General features: G+C 38.2%; 2 protein-coding genes across 2 annotated transcripts in view; both read left to right on the forward strand.

The window, feature by feature from the left end:
- LOC145775953 (uncharacterized) overlaps nucleotides 1-3935 on the forward strand; it is a 46286-nt gene extending 42351 nt beyond the window's left edge. Inside the window, exon 4 of the mRNA XM_082587363.1 lies at nucleotides 2672-3935. Coding sequence (XP_082443489.1) covers nucleotides 2672-3804 — 1133 coding nt within the window. The 3' untranslated portion in view covers nucleotides 3805-3935. The remainder of the gene's footprint in view (nucleotides 1-2671) is intronic.
- The window catches only part of LOC145775954 (NACHT, LRR and PYD domains-containing protein 4-like), a 30764-nt gene continuing 19997 nt past the window's right edge, over nucleotides 3839-14605 (forward strand). The window contains exons 1-4 of the mRNA XM_082587364.1: nucleotides 3839-4418; nucleotides 8285-8449; nucleotides 11455-11616; nucleotides 11713-11874. Of these exons, the coding sequence (XP_082443490.1) occupies nucleotides 3936-4418; nucleotides 8285-8449; nucleotides 11455-11616; nucleotides 11713-11874 (972 nt within the window). The 5' untranslated portion in view covers nucleotides 3839-3935. The remainder of the gene's footprint in view (nucleotides 4419-8284; nucleotides 8450-11454; nucleotides 11617-11712; nucleotides 11875-14605) is intronic.

Here is a 14605-nt window from a genome sequence, read left to right on the forward strand (position 1 = left end):
AATGCAGGCAATATCTGCGACCAAGACCATTAAACACCTTTTCTTTTATCGGTTTTCGATTTAATTCTCACACATTGCAAAAACAATGCGTTCTGTTGAATCATAATTGATCTCACAGCGGGGCGATCTCGTTGAAAATAGCGCGTCAAGCCGTCTAATTTAGCTGGTTTACTTAATATTGCAGTGAATAGTTACGTGACTATTCCAGCAGTACTCTACCATCTACTTTGAAATTTCCATACGTATGAGATAGCCATGCGAGCTGCTGTTTTGCTGGCAAGAGCAACGTAGGCTTTTCTTGCTTTTGGCATTCTTTAAGTCCGTTTAAATTATCTAAATCTCCTTCGCGAAGTGTTTTATATTTGAAACACCACTTGTCATCACCATTTTTGTTGCCTTTCAACCATAAATTTACGGGGGGCGCCGGCCCCCCCTGAAGTCGGCGCGTATGTTTCTTTCAACTCAATAACTTACTTCGGTCACAAGCACGTTTTAACATTCGCGTTTTGTCGCTTCTACCTTTTTTACACATTTGCTATGTTGACGTGTATTGTTTTTCATATGATGGTCAGAAATAAAAACAACTGAACTGACATGACGAATTAATTTAATAGTTCAAACATTTTATTTTTATTCCTTTCTGCACAATTTCAACGTTTAGCGACGTTAAAACTATGTAAAAACGGCAATTATAATTAGGCTACGGTACCCGATAATTTCCTTTCAAAAATTTCAAAAACTCGCCGAATAGGGCACTCGCCGAAAAAGGCTCTCGCCGAATAGGGAACTCGCCGAATCGGACTAGTCGAATCGGACTCGTCGAATCGGACTCGCCGAATAGTAGCAGACCCGTTTGCGTGATGCAAGCCTGACATACATCGGTATTTCGGTATGTCAACAAGACATTTGTCGACTAGAGCTAGGGAACACCTGAATTTGAATTCTATACAGAAAAGTGCAATTAAAGATCACATTTCTCATGTACAGAATCCCAAAATAACGTTTCTATCAAGCAATTTGAGATCATGTCCAGAGGCAGGTCTGAGTATCAAACTAAGATCTTGGAAGCCTTGTACATAAAACGACACAATCCACTTTTGAACAGACAATTGTTTGCTTGCGGCTCGTCTTTCTTGCTCTTTGTATTTTAAAATTAGTTTTTTCGCACTTTGCCTTTCTACCATATCATGTGATCTGTTAAACACTTTTTGATGCAGTTACCTTTGATTCTCGTGGAGCATATATCGTTGAGTTTGAGCTAGTCAGAAGTACTGTGCAGTTTTTGTCTTTTCCTGTTTATAGATTTTGTTAACCATTGTATTTTATTCAGATGTAGTAAAGTTGTATGTATATTATTTCTGAAGAGGACATCTTGTGATGTCGAAAACGTTTGATACCGGTACTTAATTTGTTGTGTGGTTTTGTGTTTATGTAAATGTAATAAACTTGAAGATGTTAAACCTGATCACGTTGCTCGGCTTCGTATGCCTATGGTTCAACAAGACAAATTGTCTACCGAAGCTCTATTCATTTATTGTTTAATAAGAATCTTCATCCTTACACCTCGTGCACCTGTTCAAACAAAAGAACTTGCTAAATGGGTTCTAGGCTGTAGGCTACTTGCATAATCGGGCACTGCACACTGATATGTTTCAAAGTGATATTCGCTTTGTAACAAAGCCGGGAGAACTGTCGCATAATCAAGCATGTCTGATAAATTTGACACACCGAATAGCACCTAAATGACCGGGCGCCACAATGCGCCTCACCTAAATATCCTGACGCCACAGTGCACAGCACCTATTTAGCTGAAGGCTAAATGTCTGCACCTAAACGACGTGGACCCATATCAACGTGACACGCATTGCGTCAGTTACACCTCATTAAAAAAGCATGAAAAGAAAACATCGAAGTTTAAATGTAGCTCCTGTGAGCTTTCCTTATGTCGTTTTTACGTTCCTTGATGTCGCTTTCCATTGTTGTTCTGGAGCCTGTGTAGTCCCTGCAGGCTCTCCATCGGTCATTTCTGCGTTTCCTCTATTTTCTATTATTCTCAAGATTGGAATGCCATAGAGTGCTTGATTGCATTTTCGCAATTGGGGCATCGATACACAGAGTACATGGTTTTGCGTCTGTTTTTCTTTTCACATTTTGTTACATGCCATTCTGCAATCAATGTGCCGTGCTGCATGCTCTGAGCAGCATGTCTTTAATCAAGACGGGTTTCTCTTAAGCTGAAGCGACCATCAATGAATCAGATGTCAGTATAGCAGTATATTAGTTTACCATATGTCTTGGTGTGGGTATAACTTTTCATATTACTGTTAGTCTGTAAGTTTGCTTCCTAGTGGGCAGTTTGATTGTTGTTCTGCAGCTTTGCGTTTTGTTCATTGGCGGCCATGGCTTAATTTTGGTGTCATAGCGGTCAGCCTCTTTATTACGTTCTGATGGTGACAATTGATTGTTTTCTACTGCGGTGAACTACTACGCTAGAATATAGGCCTCGTTTTCAGGTCATCCCCACCACTACAGTGCTCAGGATGTCGCTGTCTTGATTACAGCTGTGTATGAGCGGGTTGTTACACGCCACGTCTCCTACATCAAACATTGTTGAAACAAGTTTACTTGCAGAAGTAATCTAACGTCATAATATTAATTATTGTTTTTACAGACTTAAAGCAAATCCTGACAACACGAGCAAAACAAATTTCTGGAGAAATCACACGTCCAATAAAACTGGAGCTTGCCATCAGGTTTGAACGATTGGAACTCAAAGAAGGAGTTGAATGGTCTTTTCCTGATCTTGATGATGAAGGTCATTATAACAGAAGAGAGGATTTTGAGAAAATGTTTATGAGACCTTGTCAAGGAGACATTTCACTTGAAGATATGTTTGACCGAGCCTTACAATTTGCTACTGATGAAGCCAATTGCACAACAAACAATGAAGAAGCTCGTGCCGATCACGTTCGTCGCTATGGTAACGTAGTGGCCTTGATTGGTCAAGCAGGAATTGGTAAAACCACGCTTGCTAAGAGATTGATTGAGCTCATTTTGAAGCAAAACGTTCTACCAAACACTGAATACATCTTTGTCATTCCATTCCGCCAAGTTAACTTTTTAAGTGAATCAACACTGTTTCGCTTACTTGTCACTGGGTGTGACTTGAAAGTTGGTTCTAAATTTGATAAAATATCGAGTTCATGGATCGATGAACTTCAAACCAATCCAAACGTGGTGTTTCTATTCGATGGTTTAGATGAAGCAAACACTGATCGATTGCCAGAAAGAAACGATCGAGACACTCTTCAAACATCCTGTAAACCTGATGTGTTTGTCAGGAAAATCTTTTCTGGTGAGATTTTTCCTTTGGCCAAGAAACTTGTAACTTCACGACCAAGACAATTTTTTGAACTCCATCAAAGTTGTCGACCTCACTTTGCGATTGATATTCTTGGCTTGAACAAAACCTCTCAAGATGAACTAGGAAAACAAATTTGCCAAGACAACTTCAAAAAGATAGAAAAGTTTTTACTTGATCATCCTGATGTTTCGTCTTCGTTATATGTTCCTGTAAAATGCATTATTATCTTTGGCGTTCTTACCATGGCAGAAAACAAACACAGCCAAACAACTGTGCGATCATTGACTGACATATTTGTCCAGGCGCTTCATCATTTTCTTAGAACCGACCATGTTCGTGACAAAGCATCGAAGTCTGGAAACTTGCTGACCTTGCATGGAGTGGTTTTTTACACCGGAAGATCATTTTTGAAGAGGTTGATATTGATAATGCTGACATAAGTAAGAATGTATTCCAATCATTTCTTCACACTGTTGCAGAGGAAAATATTAGCTTTTCTATTTTGGATGGAGACAAACGAAGCAGTTTCAGCCATTTAATTTGGCAGGAATTGTTTGCTGCTGTGAATGCTATGTTTCTATTGCCAGTGGATAACTTTGATCTTGATATTGATGATCTCACCAAGCCATTGTGGGAGGTTGTGAGTAAGTTTATGTTTGGACTTTGTCATCCTGCTACAAGGAAGAAAATGTCATCAATTTTATCTTCTCGAAAAGTGAAGGATTTGGATGTTAAAAAGAAGAAACTTTACGACTTGGTTGCGAACTTAATAAAGAAAGTAGCTCCAGCTTCTGATATATCTCTACTAATGCAACTTTGCTCATGGATCCAGGAAGCAGGTGATCCACAGTTGGATGCAGCTGTAGCTGAATTTTTTCCTTCATTTATACAACTCAGAGGATCAATACTTCCAACGGATGTATCCAGCTTAATTTATGTGATGAAAAGAGTGAATAAGTCCTTATTACTGTCAGCTAATAGGTACAGGAGTCTTAATTTTCTTCAAGACAGCTTCCAGAGGTTGTTGAAAGGACTGGCCAATCTGCCAAACATGGTAAGTAACGTCTAACGCAATGTTCAGTTATAATTGAAAACTCGTAACTGAAATACAGGTGAACAGACAAAGTTGAGCAACACCACAACATTTAACATTGTAACAAAAAAAAACAAAAAATTAAATAACAACGTTTTTGATTATGCACATAGTCCTTTTCAAACCTTTAAAAGAAAATAATTTTACATGTATGAGAAATACTAGAGAGAAATACAGTATAACAAAAAATATGGTCTAATCCCGGAATGGCCCGTTTCGGTGAGTCCGATTCGGTGAGTCCGATCCCTTAACGGGGGATTTTTTCAATTTTTTTTTTTAATTATCGGGTACCATAGCCTAACTATCATTGCCGTTTTAGGGTTAGGGGTTTGGGTTAGGGGTTAGAAGTTAGTAACTCACCGAATCAGACTCACCGAATCGGACTCACCGAATAGTAGCAGACCCGTCTAATCCAAGCATTGAGAACTGCTTATCTTGCTCACTTACTACTGTAAATGATTACGCAGCGCAATGGGTCAAGTGATAGAGGAAAAATTAAGTTGAGAAGAAAATTGTGGAAACAGATTGAGCAAGGTAGACGGAAACACAACACGAGACAATGTAATCAAAGGTCGTCGGACCACTCGACATGCGACAGCTCAACAATTACATTACAGCTACTGCCAAGTCAGAAATGAGATACAAGCTTACTTCAGACTTGCTTGGTCATCGGTTGTCAAACTGATTTTGCTGACTTGTGACAAGCCAAGTTATGGCTTGCTCAATTGTTACTTTCTCAGTTTCATCATTTACCTACTTCAGCCACTTGCTCAAATGTTGCTAGCTTAGTTGTCACTTGCCTAGTTGTCGCTTGCTCAGTTCACAACTGCTGACTTGTAGGAGACTCGTAATCAAAGACGGTTAAAAGATAAGAGGTTCCGCCGGCAAACAAAATTGCCTTTTGAGCCCTGGGTCAGAAGATTTAATAATTAGTGCCTCGTGAATCTTGGTGTCGAACTCGGACAAACGATTACGAACAATCTGGAAAGATTTCAACATTTACAATGAAGCTGGTTACCATTTTCAGCTGAAATCTAAAACTTTTTTTGCCTGTGTTCTAATGTCGTGTATCAGTTCACTTGCTCGGATGATGCGAGCTTAACACACATTGGTATGACCACGCAACATTTAGCCACAAGAGTGGGTAGTAAAAATAATGCTGTTAAAAATCATATTCGAACCTGCATTCGTGTTCAAATAATAAACTTTCATTGGGGTCTTTCAAAATGCGTAATTGTTTGTCTGAGTTCGACACCAAGGTTAGCTAGTTAGGTTACCTTCAAGAAGTTGAAATTTATTGCATTTTTATAAATATTTTCAGATTTCTAATGAGGGCTGAAGCCGAAAACGCTCGACTGTTAAAACTATTTGTAAATATGTAAAATATATTGTTATAATGCTCAACCCTGTTGTATTGTTGTGTCTTGCCTGTCTTTGGTACAAGAAAGAAAACTCTCTCCCATAACTATACTAATTATTAAATCTTCCAACCCAGGGATTAACAGACAATTGCTTGCCGGCGGAGCCTCCTGTTTCTTAACCGTCTTTGATTAAATTGTCACGTGTTGTGCTTCCGTCCATCTTGCGCAATCTGCTTCGACACTTCTCTGAACTTAATTTTTCCTCTATCAAATGCTTGACCCGTTGTGAATCATTTCGTATGTGAGCAGGATAAGCAGTTTCTCAATGCTCAAATTTGATCATATTTCGTTGTTTCCTGTATGTTTCTCTACTATTTATATGTAATTTTTTATTTAAAGGCTTGAAAAAGACTACAGATATATGCATAGTCGAAAAAGTTTTTTTGATTTTATTTTTATTCATTATGTTATAATTTTATCAATGAACAAAGCAGACAGAAAAAGGATTGATGCTTTTGAATTATGGTGTTGGAGAAGGATTCTGCGAGTTCTTTGGACAGTGTCACAATCAAGGTGCAATGCCTCGCGATGGCTTGCTTTGTATCTTCAACGAGCGTGTTGTTTTGGTTGTAGAATTCTGGTGCGATGTGTTATTATCGGTTATGACCTGAAGTAACCTCTGATTACGAAATCTGTATTATGTAAAACGTGTTTTCTGGAATCATTTTCCCTACGTGACTTTCTAGAGACTTCTGTTGTTTACATTTAAATGCTGCTTGATAGAACAATGGTTCTTTATGATGTAACCTTACGTAACCTTCTCGAAGTTACTGGACTGAACAACCAACTATAAATAATGGTGTAGTTTGTGTAATTATTATTATGGTGATTATTATGAGTTGATTATGAGAGTTGTGCTATGAGTTGTGGATTGGTAGTTGATGCAGAAATTAGAGTTATTTGAGAAGCCGTTCGTTAAAGTTCTTCAAGAAGTCAGATTATCATTTCACTAGTAGAATTGTTCGACATTTAATTGACTGCTTTTCGGTTTGACCCATTAAACTACGTCATTGAACCTTTCCAAGTCTTTTTCCTGGTAAGAGATAGAAAGAAATCGTGACAGACAGCAAAAACAACAACCAAATTAAACCGGACATATCCCTAGAAGCTCGAATAGTCAAACAGAAACTTTCATATTTTGGCTACATAATGAAAAGCACATAACTGGAAAAAGACTTCATGGTAAGTTTGTTCAGTGGAGGAAGAGGGAAGGGTCCTCCCAAAACAAGATGGCTCGATACTGTGACAAATGACATGGGATGGGCATGGAAGAGCTGAAGGAGGTTGTGAGGAATCGAGAGCTGTGGATGGAGAAGGTTTACTGAGTGACCGAGAGTCGGAACCGACTTAACGGATGATGTTAAATGTTGTGGTGATGTTCAGCTTTGTCTGCTTATTTTACTTTTACGCCTGCAGTCACTGTGGTGTACACTTGGAGCTCCATCTCATTGTTCGTTTGTTGCTCTGCTTAGAGTTGCGCTTGAGATTCATCCGTGAGGATTGAGCACTCTTTTGTGGTAATAATATATTGTGTTACTTTGCAATAAGAATGTGAATTTATGTACAAAACTTAAATAAAACTTGCAGGTTTAAAAAAGTATATTTCTAACCATATAAGAGCAAAAAAAAACTGAGAAAACTAAAATACACCTCAGGAATAAAAAGCTTCATGTTTTAAGTGTTGAAGCCGGTAATTATTTTTCAAGTAATAAGTTTTATGCACAAGAGAGGTTAAATTTGCAAAAAATATGATAGTTTGATAAGTGAATAATAAAATTGCTTTAGATTAGTTTTAAAATAGTTATTTACGGGCACGTTTTGGGCGACTACTACTTTAAAAATGCCAAAATAATATTTTGTCTAAAAATTTAAAAAATATCTGGCAACAGTTTTACACTCCGCTTGTCAGATATCCAGCCGAGTTGGCTGTCCGGTATTTAATACCATTTATCGTACAAATTAAAATACAGATGGGCGAATATTAGTTTACCGCTTGAAGAGCTCTAAAAATAAATGTACTTCGAGATTTTTTGAAACAGAAGAAGGCTTTAGTTCTAGTTATTCGTTTGTATACATATTTTTGGTGAAAAAAATGTTTTTCTTTGAAATATAAACAATTGTTATGAAAGCGCGAATACAGCACATAAGAATTTAAAAACTCAGAAAGTGCAACAAGATTCAAAGTGTGGCTGTGCGTCATACTCATATTCTTTGAAGATTTACTGCTACAGCAAGCTAAAACTATTTTGTTTAATTTAGTTGACCATACGAGTTGTTTTTTCTGACGTTTTTAATATTTGAATTAGGTGCCAAGTGTTGATTAATCAATTATATATTTGATATTTTGCTTTTCGTTGTGTTTAATGTTTTTCATATACTGTATTAATTATTCATATTTATTTGCAGATAGAAAAGCTTGATCTTAGTGGCATTGCAATAGATGACGTAGAAGTAGCTACATTACTGTCCGATGCCATCGCCAACATCAAGAAGTTGGATCTGAGTAGATGTCAACTCAGTAGCTACGCATTGACTAAGATTTCAAGGAAGATTTTATGTCTTCAGAAACCTGTGAGTTTGAAACTTTAGACAGGAAGTTGAAATTAACTTGATGGTTGAAAACAACAAGATGGTGTAAGTTAAAAAAAATAGAAAAAATATTTTTAAACGGCACTTGTGACTAAAAAAATGTTAGAAACACGTTTTACTCAACAGCAAATTTTTTTAAAAATACTAAAAAGCGACACAAGTAAATTTTTGTTACATGATGTTACTCAAACTTTTTGCAGTCTTTTCATGTTTTGTACTTTTAAGCTAAAGACAATTGCTAGAATGTACTGAGTACTGCTATTCAAAACATAAAATATGAAAAAAACGCAATGTTTAACCCAATAAGGAACAGTGGCACACATATGTACCACAGGTTAGACTTGTTCAAAATTAAATACTTTCAAATTTTTTAGCCTCTCGCACTGATTCCCATGGTCTTAATTATGAGCAATCCAAAAGTGACAATAATTTTGCTTTGAGATGCAGGAATACCTTGCCTCAAGAGCCCTAAACATTTCAACAAATTGACGACCATTGTCTATTTTTTTTGCCTAAATCTCCAATTTTTGACCTGTTGCCATGGTTATGGTGGTGAAACTCTATATTCAACACAAAACAATTTCGTCAAATGCCCTTCTGATAGCTCACCAGTGTAAAACCAATCTTTGAAAGTTTTTCATGATTTTGGGAAGTGTGGATGGAATTAAGGGACAACACTTATCGCCACTAGTGATGAAAAGGCATCCTGCTTATTTCAGGCAATTTATACACCTTATTTGAAATTCTCAATGGGTTTACTCTAACAGAAAAACATCCAGAAACTGATTTTGCACCATTGGTGAGCTATCAGAAGCGCGTTAGATAATAATTGGAGAGCAAAAGAGTTGTCATTTTCGGATTTCTCATAGTCAAATCCATTGGAATCAATGCGAGAGGCTAAAAAATTTGAAAGTATTTAACTTGAAACAAGTCTAACCTGTGGTACATATGTGTGCCACTAATCTTTGAAGGGTTAAACGAAAAGAGCTATTCAGTGACATGCATGGTTTTGTATATTTTTGCACTGCAGCGCATAAACTGACAAACAGTACAGCACCCATGTATTGAACCTCACTAACTTTCACATTACGACCTTGTAGAGACAAGTTCATATTGCTGAGACGGCTATAAACAATAATACATTGGTTAGGTATACGAGCATTACAGCAAACTCCTATTTTACAATTAAATGTCTCAAAGAAACAACACAATAGCCTGTAGTAAACTTTTAGGTATAGGTTACGCTGAAGTTTTGTTCCTTCACTTCTACTTGAAAGGATGACGTTTCGCTGAATCCGACATTAAAAATTAAATCAACCCTCATTGGCTTATTAATCATCACTCTTGGAAACAATCAGTCAATCATCTCATCCGCAACTTTAAGACAACTCTCTATTTTCATTTCACTACGCTTAAGAGATCTTTAAAGTGCCCCTGACAGGTGGGATCCAAGTATAGTAACTTTTTAAAGCATTTCCTAGCGCAGAATTACACTTAGCAAACTTTTTAATCTTAACCTCGTAGCTCGACTGATTAGGGCGTAATTTAATCAAACGACTGCTCCGCAGCGCCACCACAGGCGAAACTCCATATTTCACTGCTCTGGGACGACTTTGGCAGTATTACGTCATCCTAAGTGGACGTCGTTAGCAACGGATAAAACAAACGCTTCCTAGATGTAATTGGTGGATCACAGTTTGGTCGGAGTTGGTACAAGCGGTTGCTTTTTTCGAAGATTTATTGTTTTTTGCAGTTTAATAAAACTGTACTGGATACGTTCCTACAAAACCTAAAATATACTTTAAGTGAAAAATGAAGAAATTGTACGAATCATCATTCATATTCAATTCATCATCACTATTCAAAAATAAATAAAAGTTCTCTCTCTCTCTCATAATGTGCCTTCAGTTGGCCATTGAAATCCTGTGTAACGGCCATCTGGATCTGGAAAATTGTTTCGGATTCGCCAAACAATGCATGACGGCATCACAATCCGATTGTTGCTTCCGAGAGCATCACCTTGTAGTATACACTCCAACACATGCCTGTAGGCATTTTTACTTTAGTGGTATTAACAAAATCATCTTCAGTGAAGTGAACATATACGACTAGTTTTGTACGGCCCATCCCACTTTCGAACACTTGAAGAAAACTTTGATCATTTTCTTCTCAGTAGGCCTACCTTGTTTTGTGGGAAAGTGGGAAAGAAAGCACACGGTCTTTGTCACTGACAATGTCACATAAACAGCAATTTGTAGGCATTGCTTCAACCATAAATCAAAGGTGCTGTTTGTGCCTACTGTTGTTACACTGCAAATGGCTATAGCCAGATTAGGACAAATAAAAAAGTATGAAAATTGTAGCCCTATGAAACTGCAACTTCAATTGAATTGAGATGCTGTTTGATAAAAGTAAACTCAACCTATTTGATCGAAACCTGATAGTAATAATAAGTTCACTTTTTCATTTCGGTAATTCTTAATTTGCGCATGCTTTAGATCAACAGAGCCCCACACATTCACGTTTTGCAGTAGCCGTACCATACTTTACCAAGTCATTACAGAGAAAGAATGTATCCTTCCCGCTTACTGTGACGTCACAGTGCTGTTGCCGTTTTTATTTTCGCAATTGAATGAGTGCCAGATTCGCCGATGTCAACGAAAGTTTGCAAGCGTGTAACTTAGTAGCCTGTTGATATTTTTTACGATTTGCTGGTCAGAAAAGTTTGTTAGTGTCATCTTTTTGGTATCTTAGGTAAATTTAGCAAATTTATTTTCCTGTCAGAGGCACTTTAAGATCGAAACATTGGCCACTGTCGGTAGTTGAAAATGTCTTTTTAGAAATTATCTTTGAAAAAAAAAATACCGTACTATCACTTAATATTTATTGTTTAATATTTGAATTATATGCCAAGTGTTAAATCATGTTGATTAATCAAATGATTGATATTTTGCTTTTTATAATCTTTACGTCATATGCAATCGCAGATTGAGCTGCTTGATCTCGATTGCAATACAATCGATGATGAAGTGGCGGAAAATTTAGCCGATGCCATCGCCAACATCAAGGAGTTGTATCTGTGTCATTGTAACCTCAGTGGCCGCGCATTGACCATGATTTTAAAGAAAATCTCGAGCTTTCAGAAACCTGTGAGTGATGAGCTATCAGTAATGCGTTGTTATGAAATGTTATTGATTTCTATGAAGAAATGCAATTTGTTTGACTAACGTCTTAATTCTTTGCAGGTTGGGATGCTTGATCTCAGTGACAATGCAATCGATGAGGAAGTGGCAGGATCTTTAGCCGATGCAATCTCCAACATCGAAGAGTTGAATCTGCGTGAATGTGAAATGAACAGCTACACGTTATCTATGATTTTAAAGAGAATTTCTTGCCTTCAGAAAACTGTAAGTAATGAACTTTATGAGCTGTCAGCAAAGTATTGTTTTGACATGTAACTGATTTATATGAAGACATGCAATCATCAAATAGGCTACATCAAAGCATTTGAATAGAACAGATATTTGCAAATTAGTGAATGTGAATTTATTTAAATAATTCCCATAATTATTCGAAAGTTATGGTCGTCGTCGTGGTGTGAGCCTTTGAGGCCGTGGGTCTATCCTTTTACCACCCCAGATTCATGATGTTCCCAGACTAAGCTGGAAGGCTACTCGAGAGCAGCCAGTCTTTTGTTTCATCATCCAGATACGCAAACCTTCCACTCCATTGGGAGGCTTGAAGATGGTGCAATCGTTGATGATGTAGTCTGCGGTCTGTTCTTCAGCACCACATACTGAAGTAGAGAAAGAAGCCATTCCCCACTGGTGCATGGTTGACCGGAAAAGCCCGACGCCCGTACGGAGACGTTGAGGCGTACCCACGCCTGTTTCCGTACTGTTAGGCCGATGGGACGGGTGTCGCTGTCAGGGATGAACGAATGGAGTCTGGTGGTGCTTGACTTCCATTGAGTTCCATTTATGGTCCGCCCAAGTAGCCGAAGAGATGTCTTGTCCATCAGTTTCGTTGATCAGAAGTTGAGCGGCTGGCACGAATGGGTGTCTTGATTTCAGTCAACGGGGTGCTTTCTTGCGGGAGCAGAGATCTTGGGATGGAGAAGATGGTTGGGGTCAATGCCCGTCGACCGAGAGACAGACTGGCTTCTTCGTGACGAAGCTCATCGTGTTGGATGCCAGCAAAAATGGGAAGGTTGTCCGATGGTGTGGGACGCAGGCATTCGGTCACTGTGCGCAGGGCGCTGTTGATGGCAGTGTCGATGTTGTGGCAGTGAGAACTGCAGCACCAAACAGATGCACAGTATTCTGCTGAGGAGTAGAAAATTATGGTCATGAAACAGCACAACGGTATTGGAGCCACATTGTTGGTAGCCCATAGAAGATGCTGTAAGGCACTCATCTCCGCTGTCTTGGTCTGGGGCCACACTCTAAGCATGCATCAAGGATGTACAATGTACATGGATTTGGATTTAAATTCACCCAGATTTGGTGTCAACGACCGGATTTGGATTTGAGCTATTTCAACAATTGATTTAGATATGGATGTGGAATTCCGCTAATTTTGATAAGATAATATTCTGAATATGTGTAGATGTATAGCACTCATCTCCTCCGCAGTGCGTGGTCGTACCCTAAGCATGCATGAAAGGCAGAGGCAGCTGATGAAGTTTTAGACTTTTTTCTCTCACGGTGCTAGGCAGTGAACACCGAATATCATTTAAGTTCTTTTTTTTCTGACCATCACAACGAAAAACATTACCGTATTTTACGGACCATAAGGCGCACCGGACTATAAGGCGCACTGTCAATAAATTGCTTTGATTAGTTTTTTGTTCATACATAAGGCGCACCGAACTATAAGGCGCACCGGACCATAAGGCGCACCGCACCGTATATAATAGTATATCGGTACTGGTTTTGAGTGTAGGCAATAAAGCACTACCGCACTTGATCCATACATAAGGCGCATCGAACCATAAGGCGCACGATCAATTTATGAGGAAAAAAAAGAATTTAAAGTGCGCCTTTTGGTCCGTAAAATACGGTATATCCCAAATATAGCCATCAGGGAAGCGGCTTAGCCAATCTGCTTGGGTACGGCCAGGGATATCTAAAGAAGGAGATACGAAGGCTTTTATTACGTCTGACAATAGAAGGGCTTTTGTTTATCATAAATAATCTGTGTTTATCGTAAAATGACAATTGGCACCGATAGTAGTTTAATAAATCTTGTTATGATAACTTGCATTGCGTTATTAGAATCAGGCCTGGATATTCACAGAATGCTCATGGTTGCTTGTTAATTCAACTACCCATATACTTGCTTTACATCTAGCCTACTGCAAAGGCTTTGTTAAAAAAAACAGCTTACTGGTAACTTTTCAACTGTCTTTGTAAACAAGTATTCTTTAAATATGCTCTACGTAACATTTGCTAACTGTCTTTTGTAGCTCATTGTACCAGCTGCACTACAAAAATTTCTCTAATTTAAAAAAGAACCACATGTTTAAAGCACTACAAACAACCGCCCTGGTAGTGTCATGAAAATAAGGCAATCGCTGCGAGCCTTCATATCCCCTTCTCTAGATATCCCTGGGGTACGGCTGAATCGTCTCCGCACAGGCATTGGGCGCTTCGGATCCATGATGTACAAATGGGGCCTATCAGCATCTGTTGTATGCTACTGTGGTTCAGAAAAGCAAACTGCAGACCACACACTTTATCATTGCTCGAATTTTACACCATTAAGGGCACTTGTTCTGTCAACGCTGGACAACTGCATCATCAAGTGGCTGCTTGAGGAATGCCCAGACATCTCAACCCCATGTAACGTAGTCAAAAAACAACAACTTTTCATTCTAAACAAGAAGAAGATAGCAGAGGTCTAGAAAAAGGTTGAAGCGACAAAAGCGCGAACGTTATAATATGATTGATACCGAAACAGGATATTCAGTTGGAAATATGTCAGAATGGTTAGGACTTTCCTTATTTGACGACACTACTTATGCAGAGCACAATTTATAGCAAATTATAGTACATGTATTTATTTTGCACAAAAATTATTGTCAGTCAAATTAGAATTCAGATGAATTGAACATCATGAATAAAGTTTACCATATAA

Source organism: Aplidium turbinatum, chromosome 8 (assembly GCF_918807975.1).
Source record: "Aplidium turbinatum chromosome 8, kaAplTurb1.1, whole genome shotgun sequence".
In the NCBI taxonomy this organism is placed as follows: Eukaryota; Metazoa; Chordata; class Ascidiacea; order Aplousobranchia; family Polyclinidae; genus Aplidium; species Aplidium turbinatum.